The sequence below is a fragment of the Camponotus vicinus genome, unplaced genomic scaffold (genome assembly GCF_025532165.1).
Source record: "Camponotus vicinus isolate PSW18456_S1 unplaced genomic scaffold, iyCamVici1.0 SCAF_7, whole genome shotgun sequence".
Classification (NCBI taxonomy): Eukaryota; Metazoa; Arthropoda; class Insecta; order Hymenoptera; family Formicidae; genus Camponotus; species Camponotus vicinus.
In genome coordinates this window covers 2,140,001-2,152,728 of record NW_028141979.1, presented here as the reverse complement: position 1 = coordinate 2,152,728, position 12,728 = coordinate 2,140,001, and the positions used below count along the sequence as shown (strand labels likewise).

Here is a 12,728-nt window from a genome sequence, read left to right as displayed (position 1 = left end):
CGGAATCCATATTTGAATAAACTAATGAGCGAACGAAGCGTTCATTAATGTTCCGGAACAAACTCTCGGAAGGTATATGAAGTTTTTGGAAAGCAGAAGATGCCGACATTCTTTTGTAAATAAAGTTAATACATAAAGCTAATAGAATATTTTAATAGAGACTTGTTTTTCTATCTATTATAATTATAATCATCATTTTCTAGCAGCAACAGGTATGTGTAATGCACATTTAATGTTTCGGCATAATATTCTCTACAACATGAATAACTCCGATCGCACATTTAACATTTGAAAATCTTGTAAGTAAATGAAACATTTTAAATCCAACAATTCAAGGAGCGTTATATTTGACTGAAATAATTACACATGAAGCTAATTACATTCAAAGCGCGTGTTATTGTCGTTATACTGCAATTTAATCAGCTGTGATTGCTCGATCGTTCTTGAAATCAATATATGCACTTCATCGCGCAATTATATGAACTCGGCACATTAAACACACATGTACCTTCGTTCGCTCGTACTCGCGCGGCAGACGGTTTCGTATTCGACAAAACCGAGCATTAGTCTCTATCAATCTGTCAAATAGAGCCGCGAGAGATAGAGATGGAGTCTCCATAGTGGAAACTAAATTCGCTCGTCGTCGAGCACGAGGGATTCGTACTTCGTTAAAGTGACAATTAGTGCCCTAATAAGGTCATTAAGCACAATATATATTCTCCCGTGTACCTTCTCGATCTTGCACGCGCCCTAACTGCTCGATTACGGTGGCCCGTTATCGAGAAAACCAGAGAGAAGCGATTATCTCTCGCGCGGAAGTCATTTTGAAAATCACTTATTTACTGCCTCTAATAGACTCTTTCTTGTCGACCCAATTTCTCGGAATCTATATAATGGAATTTAGAACTCGTTATCAAGATTTTAATAAGAAAGAGATTCATGAAAATTATGACGTAATTATGACAGATGCAACTTTTAATTAAGATTATCAAGAGAATAAATTATCTCGATCTGGAATACTCTTTGACCGAAATTTTTACAAATAATTCAAAATTTATATAATCAAATTTAGAATAAAAATTCAAACACACAAAAAAAAGATTTATAAAAATATGGCAATTTTTGTCGACAGCAAAATCGTTTGTCTTTTTTTTTCGTTAGAGATAAGAGTTAGGAAAAATTTCGCAAAAAAATTCATGAAAATTATGACGTAATTATGACAGATGCAACTTTTGATTAAGATTATCAAAAGAATAAATTATTTCAATCTGATATACTATTTGACCGAAATTTTTACAAATAATTCAAAATTTATATAATCAAATTTAGAATAAAAATTCAAACACACAAAAAACGATTTATAAAAATATGACAATTTTTGTCCATAGCAAAATCGTTTGCTTTTTTTTTCTTTTGTTAGAGATGTGTTAGGAAAAATTTCGCAGTTTATAATTACGGCTTAAATTAGCACCGCATATTAACTTGAACTACTATTGCGCCTAGGAGATCATTAAGCACGAGATTAAACACCATGCGCCGTCTCTAATGCTCACGGTACAGCCTCTCGATTGTAATACAACGCGAGCACATCCGCCTATCATCGCGTATGCAAATCTGCCTGCATATGACATGCCTGATGCGATTATCGAGAGCGAGGATTCTGGATCACAAGGAATCGAATTATGCGCTTCGATGCGCACTATAATTGATATGCAATTGATTTCCTCGCTCGGAAAACTGCGTTAACGAAAGAGAAGAAGCTAAGCTATATCTCACTGCTTACAAGTCGAAATTGCGACAATAATAATGACATGTACATAATTAGTAATAATCTATAAAATCTATTTTAAATTATTGCTGTTCAAATCGAGAAAATCACGTAGTGGAATAATATATTCCAATTATTAGCCGAATACTTAAACACACGAATTATTTTTTGAATATTCGACGAATATTCCATCTTCCCCTCTAAGTGTAAAAAAATTTCTTCATTTTTTGTTCAACGCAATAAATCAATTCACTTACTTGCGAGTCTTTGAGGCCCAGTTTCTCGGCAAGCTTCTTGCGATCCGGCTTACTGATGTACTTTTGTATCTGGAACCTTTTCTCGAGTCCGCGACGCTGAAGATCCGAGAAAACGGCCCTCCTCATCATTCCTCGGCGTGGTTTCCCGCGCGCGTTCGTCGCCCATGGAAAAACCAAACCGGTGCCGGAAAAATCACCGATACTACCCTGGATAGCGCCTGGAAACACGGCACCACCGCCGGGTGTGCCAGGATGATGACTTCCGGTTCCAGAGCTGGCAACTGTCAACAGAAAGCACACAATAATGCGTTAATAATATACATGTGTAAAAAATTTATCTATGCAATATATATCGAAAAAAGTTTTCATAATAAATAATTTCTATAATTTATACATATATATAAATTTCAATAAAAAAGAATGAAAATATATCTAGAATAAAATCATCGTAAGGAGTAAGAAAATAAATAAGAGGGAAACGCGGGCGGAAAAAGAAATCGCTCAAACGCCATTGTTTATTCACGCGCGAATCGCTTGATAGCGGTAGTATCAAAGTCATCTAATAACGGACGGGCAATTGAATCTCCAGATCGTGTCTGCGCGATATTGCCAAGCTGAGCATGACGGTATTATCTGCACCGATGATATTTGCACGCACTTGTTGCATGCGTGCATTTTGCCTTGTGGCGGAGCATGTACATAATATGGTAGTGCTTTCACTGCACTTCATATGCACTCCATGTCCCATACGAGCCTACCTATAACAAGATATTCGATAAACCCGGCGTATGCGCGCGGCCCGCGCACGTGGCCGCGCGAACACGGCGTTTATACGCGCGCGTTCGCTCTATGGCGCCAGATGCCCAAGTTTCGGTTTTAAACGTTCGTCGGGGATCCGTACGTGATGTCTCCATCGCGCTTGTTTATTGACAGGACGCAAAATACGAAACAATTACGAATACGCAAATTTCAAAGTGTCATCTGTCAAGTATTTTATACATCTGTCAAGTTGGAAAAATATCCGATTAAAAAAATATTAGAACAGATTGAGAGATGATACTCTGCATCCCCTAAATACACGAGGCAATAAATTTGAGTTTAACTTGGTTCCTTTTAACAAAAGCAATTTAATATTTTTATCTGTTATTATTATAATTAATATTATAGTTAATATTGAATTATAAACTAAAATAGTGTATTAATTTGTTGATGTAGTTTCGCATGTATTTTACCTGTCAGATATGGGCCCCTGTAGAACAGTTGTTGCAGCGTGTGATGAGCGTTCGGTGGTAAATGTCGTTGAGGGGGTTGATGACTCGGCCTGTGATAAGGATGATAAGCCGCTGGCCTCGCGATCGGTTTGGCGATATTATAACCTGCCGAATTTTGTAAATTCTGCAAAAAGGCGGGTATCGCTTCCGGCGGAAGTCCTTGAAAGTTATCTGTACAGAGAGACAAAATTTTTCATATTACAATAAGATTCAACTAGAGAATTTTTTTATTTTATTCTCCACGTTGACGTGTAATCGCAATTTGTATAAAATTGTATTTTTTAAATTTGTATCCAATTTATGTGTACGTATTTGTAGCTAAAAATAAGATTGTATTTCCGGTATCAGAGAGAGAGAGGAAATAGTCTAACAATTGCGTATAGTGTGGCTTTATCGATGAATAATTTGTAAAATATTCATACTAATTCGTGGGAGAATCAGGCGGTGTTTTGAAAATTTTAAAGCTACCGGATATGAAGACGTAAACCGCTCGGTGATTAAACATATAACGCGCCCCGGCTGTGTTTCACGGTAAAATGCGCCCGGGGTGGCGGATTTACGTGCGAATACCCAAGTCGTCGTATTCCTTCGTGTTGCATAATTCGGGCCGACACCCCCTTCAGACTAAAACCCTCCTTAACTGCTCCAGGCGGAGTCCGATCTCTTACGAAGCGTACGCTTCAACACCTCTGGCCAGACATTAGTATGACTGACTGTCTCGGAAATCTTCTAATGAGTAAAATACAACGCGACCATGTTGACATATCATTCTTTTATGAATACATTGTTACGTTTTATTATCGTAGGCAATTTTAGCGGAAATTCATATATTATTTTTTAAATAAAAATTGGCAGAATATCACATAAGCTCTGCGATATTATTAAAAAATGTATGAAATTTCTATTTATTTTACGCGCGTACATTTTTATAAATTGTTCTAATGCTACGATATTGCTGTGATATATACTAATATTTATTTAATGAATCTTCTCGTTGACTCCTCTTTACGATTGATTCAATTTTATCACATTACTCTATATAATTATAATAGTTCAATGAAATCTTCTAACGGAATATGATTAAGAACCCACCACCTCGCTACACTTTCCTGTATCCCTCGTCACAAAGATTTACCGACAACACGAAGTTAACTACGTGCCCTGACGCGTACCCACCATTTCGAGGAGTAGAGCCCAAACATGAAAGAAATCTCGGCCGACTCTTCAGTTCACCCTCCGTCGAGGGTGAATTCGTCCACGTATCTCCACATTAATAATGCCTAAGAGGGCTGGTCGCCCCAATTGTGCGATTCCTAACATGTTTTTTTATTTTTTTTGCAACGTCGCTTCGCCACGCCCAGAAAGAGAGAGAGAGAAAGAGAGAGAGAGAACAGTCTCGCTAAAAAAGTGACGTGTTTAAAAATAATAAAATAATGGAGGTTCGAGGCCTGTGCATTCGAGATGGAAAGAGATAGAAGAAGAGATAGATAGGTAGAGGGAAAAAGGGAGAAAGAGAGAGAAGACTCGCCTTGCGTTCGCGACGCAGACAATGCCCTGACAATGGCCCATACACGCCGTCCCATTGTGCCATCGTACTGTACCCCATAAAATACTCATCGCCTTTTATCGTTGTTTTCGTAGCCGGCCAATGAGAGAGACGCGCTGCTTAGCCGTGGCGGCCTAATAACCGAGCTTAGCATCCAACGGAAACACTGAATGGGAATAGTTTTTTAAGCCGCCCCACCTACCCGACACAGTCAGTCCCTTCAATCTCCCCTTCAACCCCCTCCTCTCTCTCTCTTTCTCTCTCGCGTCAGTGAGATTAAATCTCCTGTCTGTGGTTTCGGGAGAAACTTCGGGACTGCTCACGTGTTGTTACAGTTGTGGGCCTTCCCTTTTTTTTTGTATGCCGAGCTTAAGCAGCCCCCTCTCGGGGGCCTTGGGTTACGAGGTTACAACATATATCGCTGGTTATTCTTTTGGATTACGATCACGGATGCATTATTAACTAGATACCACGCTACAGGTCTCCGTCTGCGTGAATAAGGGAGGGCTGCTCGTTTACGGAATACATATACGATATTCGTCCTTCTTCGTGAACAGCAGCGTGTTTGTCTTAGAATGAGCTTGGCGAATCGATCTTTCATGAGGATCCGAAACATTTTCTCTCGGATCCTTCGAAAGATCGATCGACCGTGAAGAACAACGTAGAATTAATGTGATAATAGAGAATGTTTATTTTGAGAATGATAATAGAGAAATGTTTATTTTATCTCAGACTCGAATTTATAACTCTCTCGTATTTAATATGAAGCAGTTTGTTCGGTTTTTAGATTTACAATGATGTTTATAATATGTCTGAACGATAAATTCACATATTTTTGCATATTAAAAAGCTATGTCATATTCACATCGAACCCCTTCTGCAAATTCATTCAGCGATAACATGATGCAACGACTCAATAAATATTTAATTTTTCTCGTTTTTCTCATCTCTTACAAATGTTACTTGATATGTACATTTGGCGAAAATTGACAATCTCGGCGGTCCTTGTCGATAATTTTACGTCAATAACTGTCAATTTTCACTAAACATCACTTGATCAGTTCACATTTGCTACTTTTGACTTTTAATATTTTGGATCGTAATCGTCTACGGTCGGATTTTCTTTCTTCAATCCGTCATTTCTATTTCCGGGCTTTTATTTTAATCAGTGAGTAAAATGCGACTTTTTTCCACTGGAGATACGCGTATTAAAACGAGGTCCGTCGTGCTCGACACACAGCCGTTATCGAAAAATATCAATAATCGTTGCGATACGCAACAAAAAACATGAGCCGCGAGTGGCGGCTTGCGAGAATAAGGGGGGGGGGAGGGTAAAACGGGACGATGGGGGGAAAGGGGAATAAATCGCGGGACGATTGGTGAAAATGCTATTCGAAATTCAACGTCGCTCGCCCGTCAGACACCGAATCCTCCCCCGCGTTGCCCCCGCGCTAGATCATCCCTCTACCTGCCTCTCCTCATCCCCTCACCCAAATTCCAGTTCCGCCGCGAGCGGCCCTCGCGTCTCTCGTCGATGAATTTCGAGTTTGTTGCCAATCACTTTTTCGCGCAATTATTTCACAACATTTCGACATGACGTACAAGCCCGCGGGGGAGGGGTGGTTACCAACGGGGCAGGGGTAGGAGGATGTATATGTGAGGAGAAGACAGGGGAGAGGAGGAGGACAGTGGGAGAACGGCGGTACCGCGCTCATGGATACTGGAGGGTCTATTCGCGGTGAGAGGTCGGCGATGGGGGGCAGCAGGAAGGGAGGGAGGGAGGGAGGGAGAGAGGGAGAGGGGTGCGGTCTCCCGGTACATACGGGGGACCAAGGGGGATGTAACACATGCACGTGGCACGGTCAATGCATCCGCTATCCGACAAACGCATGAAATTCCCCCGCCCCCCTTCCCATCACCACCACCACCACGTATCTCGAACGCACCAAATTTCCCCATTGCCACCCCTGCTCGGGCCAGTTCCTTCCCTCCTCGCGATATCCCCTTTACACCCGCTCTTCCCTCTCGCGTATCCTTCTGCCGGCAGATGCGTGCAATTCGCCGATGTTAAATGCAACATTCACCTCTCTCCTCACTTTCGTGGAGTTTCGCACGCGCTCTCTTCCCTCTTCTCTTGCTCTGCTGACTCGCTCCCTCCCCCGCGCGACGATTTGTGAACAGTTTATACATCTAGTACGTCTACGTGCGTTTATCGCGCGCGCACACGGTCTTTATCGACTCGTGTCAATCATGATAGCGAAGGGTTCGAGGGAACCACGGAGGAAAGAGTGACAATGAGGACAGGCCGGCCAAAGATTGGTCGGCACGCGTGTATGCGAGGGTTCGCCGGACCCTCACGAATTTCAGACGTCCTGTGAATGACGGGACGGGCATTGTAACTTTTGCGTGGAAAAACCGTAATCCGCGACATTTTTTCTCGCAGTCGAAGCAACAGAAAATAATCGATTCTTCCATCGAATCTTTATTACAAATTTTGCTCGCAAAAAAACGCAATACTTTTCAGAAATAAAATTAATAATCATCATCAAAATTATTGTCGCAATATCCACTTTACATAATAATCCCGACTCGACGGAATCTATCGTTGTTATCAATCATTATTTATGTATTACATTGTTACTAATGTGCTCTCTCTTTCTTTTCTCTCTTCTTTTAATATAAAAAAAATTCTTTAATGTAAATATTTTTTCTCATTTTACCTATTAAGTGTATACGTAACCGTGCCATACTTTTGCAATCGCATCTCGCATTAATTCTCAACGAATTCGCGACAAATCATTCGAGCCGAGTCACGAGGAAAATGCGCGACAAATGCCGCGGCAATACATCATTGAATCCTGCTGCTTGTCTAATATTATAGGCACCAATCGTAAGGGCTTAATATTGGGGTGAAGGTAAGTGGCGGGCCAGCTGACGCCCTGTGCGCTTTCCCCCTTCCCTCCCCCGCACGCACGCTGCGCGACTCGTCTTGAGGGTGTGCGGATGAGATTTAGGGACCAACGACAGAAGTCTGTTCGCGACACTGATTTGTGGTGAGCTTTGTTTCAACACTCTCTCCGAATTGTCGCCCAATCGCGAATCTCTTCCTGAACAACGTCTTTTCGATGATGAAAGTGGACGAATGTGTAACTGTAATCGATGATCGTTGACATTGTATGTATACTGGTATATTTCTACTTCACGAGTTTTTACCATTTCAAAAATAACAGTAGATATATTAACAGCGAGATACTGATTCTTTTAACAATTATTTTCTCATTTGATTTTAATAGTTCTTCTTATATTATTTATATAATTTTATATAAGAATCAAATGTTAATTGACACATTAATCATGAGATGATTTAATAATTGAAAATTTTTCAAATATCATTCGATTAATGTGTCAAATAATGTCAAGATGATTATCAATGAATTGCTGGAATTTCTTGTCTTACAATCAATTTTCCCTTATTTTCGAAATCTTCTAATTATATAAAAGAATATTTTGTGTTTTTTTATTTTGATTATATTCTATCAAAATTTATAAGATTTAAATTTATAAGATTTTTATCAAATACCAATTAATACATTAAGCGTAAAAAAATTCAATCAATACGATGCAATTATATTAAGATAAATTCGTGCTCATTTATCAATGAATTTTTGTAAAGTTATCCTCACAGAAATATAATTGTGATTTCTCTTTACAAATCTTTTGAATCTTTTTCTCTTCTTTTTTAAATTATGAGATTTCTGTAAAACTTTTGCACTGATTAAAATTCTAATTTCACCCCAATCAATCCCTGTCCAATGTCTCAATTCCAACTGTCGACTCGATTACGTCAAGTATATCAATTTATCATCAATAAATTACCGGAATGCGGTCTCCTATCGTGATTGCCGCCGAGTATAGCGCTAACGCTGAACTTGAGCTGCGGCTTCTCCTTCTCCTGGATGGTCCTGCATGCCGGACCGGAACACTGCTCTTCACCGCAGGAACAGGCGACGGTATTCGTGGTCCTCTCGCCTATTCTGTCGACGGCACGCTCGACCGCCGCCACTGCCGTCACCGTTGTCTCCCTCTCTCCCGATACGATCGTCATCTCGTCGGACATGTGCATGACATTTCTGCATCCAAGGTCGTACCGTCTGTCTATCTCGATCGCGGAGACCCGCTCACCCAGTATCATCTCATCCCTGTCGGCCGCTTGAAGACCGCCGTCCAGCTCGGCGCCCGGAATCGGGTCCTCGTCGACGTTCGAGTTGCACGATTCTACGCCCGAGTTGGATCGATTGTCGATCCTCTCGTTGCAAAGCCTCTCCATCGCGCACAGCCGGTCCACGACTGGACCATCCATCCTCTCGTTCTCCATATCCACGTAGACGCTCTGAGTCCGATCTAGAACCTCCTTTTCACGCTGAAGAAGCTGCATCCTGTCGTGCTGCCGTTCACCGGCGGATCTACCGCCGCTGGATCTCTGCTGATCCCGGCCGCCGCAATCGATCATCATGCGATCGCGCCCGCCAACCGAGCCGGATCGTTGATCCAAGTGATCCTGGACGAGATCGCTGGGAGAAGATCTGTCGCGAACGAGTCTGAGATTCGCCTCGCATTCTCTCTCGCGCTGTCGCGCCACCAGACTCGCCGCCCAGTTCAAGGTCAGACTGGTAAGGTCTGTCCCCGGCGACGCCTTGCTCTGGAGCAGGTTCTCCATCAAGAAGGGCGAGGTCATGGCACTTTGCTGCAGATTCTTCAGCATCGCCGCTGACGAGGGGAACATATCACGGCTGCTTGGCCCTTCGATTGTCACGATCGTGGTTTCACGGAATGATTCTTAATTGATGAAAATGGAAAGTGCCCTTTTCGTCCTAGTTTCGCGCTTGATTTTAATGTTTCTCGTAATTGTATCGACTCTCGAAGAATAATTATTTTATTTATTATGTTTTGATTAATCGATTTTTGTTTCATACGTTTCAGATATTATATTAGACTCATCATTAATTCGATTACTTAGCGATAACGTTGATTGTTTACATTGATTGATGACGTTCATTCAGTAAGACCCACGCAGAATTCGATTACTTCGAAAATCACATTTCTGCAAGTGTATCAAGATTGTCAAGGATTGTGAGACAGATACTAAATAACTCGATCTTTCACAAACTATTTCAAATCACTAATCACACTGTTCAAGCATTTTCTCTCAATTTTCTCGGATTCATCATCAGTCGAAAAATTAGCAGTTTCCGTTGGACAAACGCAAATTACTTCAACATCACTGGGAATTGTCTAGGTTGACGTTGCAATTCGACTATTAGTAAACGTGTGGGTCGTATTTCTCGGCGACGTGCAACGCTTTAGAAAAGAAGCTGGGACCCCCTCTTTTTCCCGCGAGATTTACGTCGCGGGAAACCTCTCCGTGCGCGAGATCGCGCGCGTATCACATGGTCGCGTGTTCCAACGTACGCAATTTCACCTCGCCCCGTCCGACGACGAGGACGTGCGATTTCGGCAGCAGAATGTCAACTGGCATGCCTGCGTGCGTGCCTTCCGAACGCACGGAAGGGGGGTTAGTGGCGGCAGCGGCAACGTGAGAGCATGCAACCCTCGAATGAAGGCTCACAAAGGCATATAGGTGGCTCACTCCGCCTTCCCCTCTGCGCTCCCCCCGCCCGCCCTACCCCGGCCGGCGTCGCCGGCGTTCTCGAAACGCCACCCCGTATGTACGTGCAGGCAGTGGCCTTACCCGAAGAAGGGTACGTACGCGCGGGGTGGGTGCTCCGTGCAACGTGTCTTTCCCCTCTTCGCCACCCACCGATCCGCCCCTCTCGGTCTCCCTGCCGCCCCTTCCTTCCCTCTTAGGTGAGATAATACGGACTATAAGCCGAGCAATTCGGGGTTTGGCTCGCTCGGTAATGCCGTAATAAAATCATACTCCCATCAAACGGCGCTGTGCGCACCCCCTTGGGAGGCGAAGGAAAGGAGAGAGACCGGGGAGAGGAGGGAGGGAGAGGAACGAAAGGCGCGCACACACGAAAACCGCGACGGAGGACAAAAGGGGTGGAAAGGGGGGGAGGTGGCTCGTCGCCTCGCCGTACCGAGGGTAGGAAAAAAGCCTGGAGATTCGCATTCCTTTGGTCTCAACGATTGGATTTTATTTGACGATGCCGCCCCGCGGACCGTCCAATCGCCTGCCTCAACGGCAGACGCCGACCACGCCCATTTACCCCCTCGTCAATGCACCCTCCGGCACCCCTAGATGCTCTCTCGCTCGCACTCCGTTTCTCGCGTATCGCCCGGCTCGCCTCTATTCACCCTCCCTTACCCCGACGCTATCCCGTTTGCTCTCTTTCGGTAGGTAGGGGTTGCAGAGCGGCCCTCTACACTCTTATCAACTTTATTATCTCGCACTACCACCGGTGAATGCGCGCTCGCAGGTTATCGTATTCGTGTTGGATAGACTCGTGCCAAGAGGTACGATGTAATTTTCTTGTAGGTGTAGGTAATTATATTATCGCGCTGGTGAAAGAGAGAGAACTTGCAGCTAGCCTATGCTCCCCGAAAACCCACTGGTATAGTAATAACGATAACAATAATGATGATAATAATAATAACCGGCGGCGGGAACGAGAGAGGCTTGGCGATCGTCCATGATCACACCGGCTTCTCCAAATCACGTGATAATAACGTGATAATTACGCGATATCGATATTATGAAGTCATTTGTGGGTTTATTATAATTGTTAGCGCGCGACGATCAAAGTAATAATTGTATTTTCTACAATTATAGCGATAATGATTTTTTCATACCATGCTAGAATTATAAAAATTTTTTTTATTACTATACAATGTACTATTTAGTAATATACATACATATGATGGCCCAATTATTAAAAAGATGAAAAGCCTAAAAAATCTTTTTTTATATTATTTACAATTTTTTCATTTCTTTTAGTCTAGCTTTAATTCAATGTTTTTAAATATTTTTTTTATTTATTATAAAATTACATCTATGCATCGACATATTTTTTTTAATTTTTTAATATATATAAAACATTTAATATTTAATATTAACAATTAAAAATCAAAACTCAATTTCAGTCACAGTTTTTTTCTTTCTCTTTTTTTGTAAGACTTTAATTTGTAGTTTCTAAAAATTTATAAAATCTTAAGTGGGCATCATATTGACAAGGAAATCTTTAAAATTCAATTTCGCTCGCTACCTAGAAGTAACGCTTTATTCGCTACAAATTTAAAAAGAGTTTATTATCGCAGCAAAATTACAGTTGCTTTTGGCGTATGGCAAAAGCACATGCGAAAGCTAGTGTCGTTCACAGTGTCATACGACGAGACACTACGTTACGCCGTCATCTCGCGCGCATAATTTCGCCACCCCCGATGTAGCCCGAGTCAACGAAAGTGACGACGAAACGTACTACCGGACCGTATCCGCGTGCGCATTATCGTGGAAGGCGCGGCAGAGCACGTTGAGCCGGAAGTGTCCGTAGGGTTAATTAAATTAATGTGCGCGACGCTGCTGCGCAATCCGTGCGTGCATGTGCGCGTACACGCGTAAACACGGGCGTCCGTACACGGACGGCGCGCGTTTCTGACAGCGGCGTGATAAGTCTCCTCTCTCGATGCTCGCCCCAAGAATTTCACATAAAAGCGGTGTACACGCGGCCATACATACATACGTCCCTTTTAAACGCGCGAGGATAAAGACCGGGACGAGATAGGAGGAAGAGAGGCGCGTAGACAAGAGGGAGAAGGAAAGAGAGAGAGAGGAAGAATGGACAAGGAGGACGAGACGCGACGACGTGCCCCGCGCTTAAGTAGAGTCGCCGTCTATTACCAGCGGGGGTTGAAAAGAGGGAAAAGAC

The 12,728-nt window shown here is 42.7% G+C and overlaps 1 protein-coding gene across 1 annotated transcript in view; it reads right to left on the bottom strand.

Annotated features, from left to right (window-relative positions):
• Positions 1 to 12,728, bottom strand: part of Dbx (homeobox protein Dbx) — a 34,146-nt gene that overhangs the window by 15,769 nt on the left and 5,649 nt on the right. The window contains exons 2-4 of the mRNA XM_083105333.1: positions 8,719 to 9,943; positions 3,258 to 3,467; positions 2,026 to 2,306 (exon numbers count right to left, since the gene is read on the bottom strand). Of these exons, the coding sequence (XP_082961459.1) occupies positions 2,026 to 2,306; positions 3,258 to 3,467; positions 8,719 to 9,625 (1,398 nt within the window). The 5' untranslated portion in view covers positions 9,626 to 9,943. The remainder of the gene's footprint in view (positions 1 to 2,025; positions 2,307 to 3,257; positions 3,468 to 8,718; positions 9,944 to 12,728) is intronic.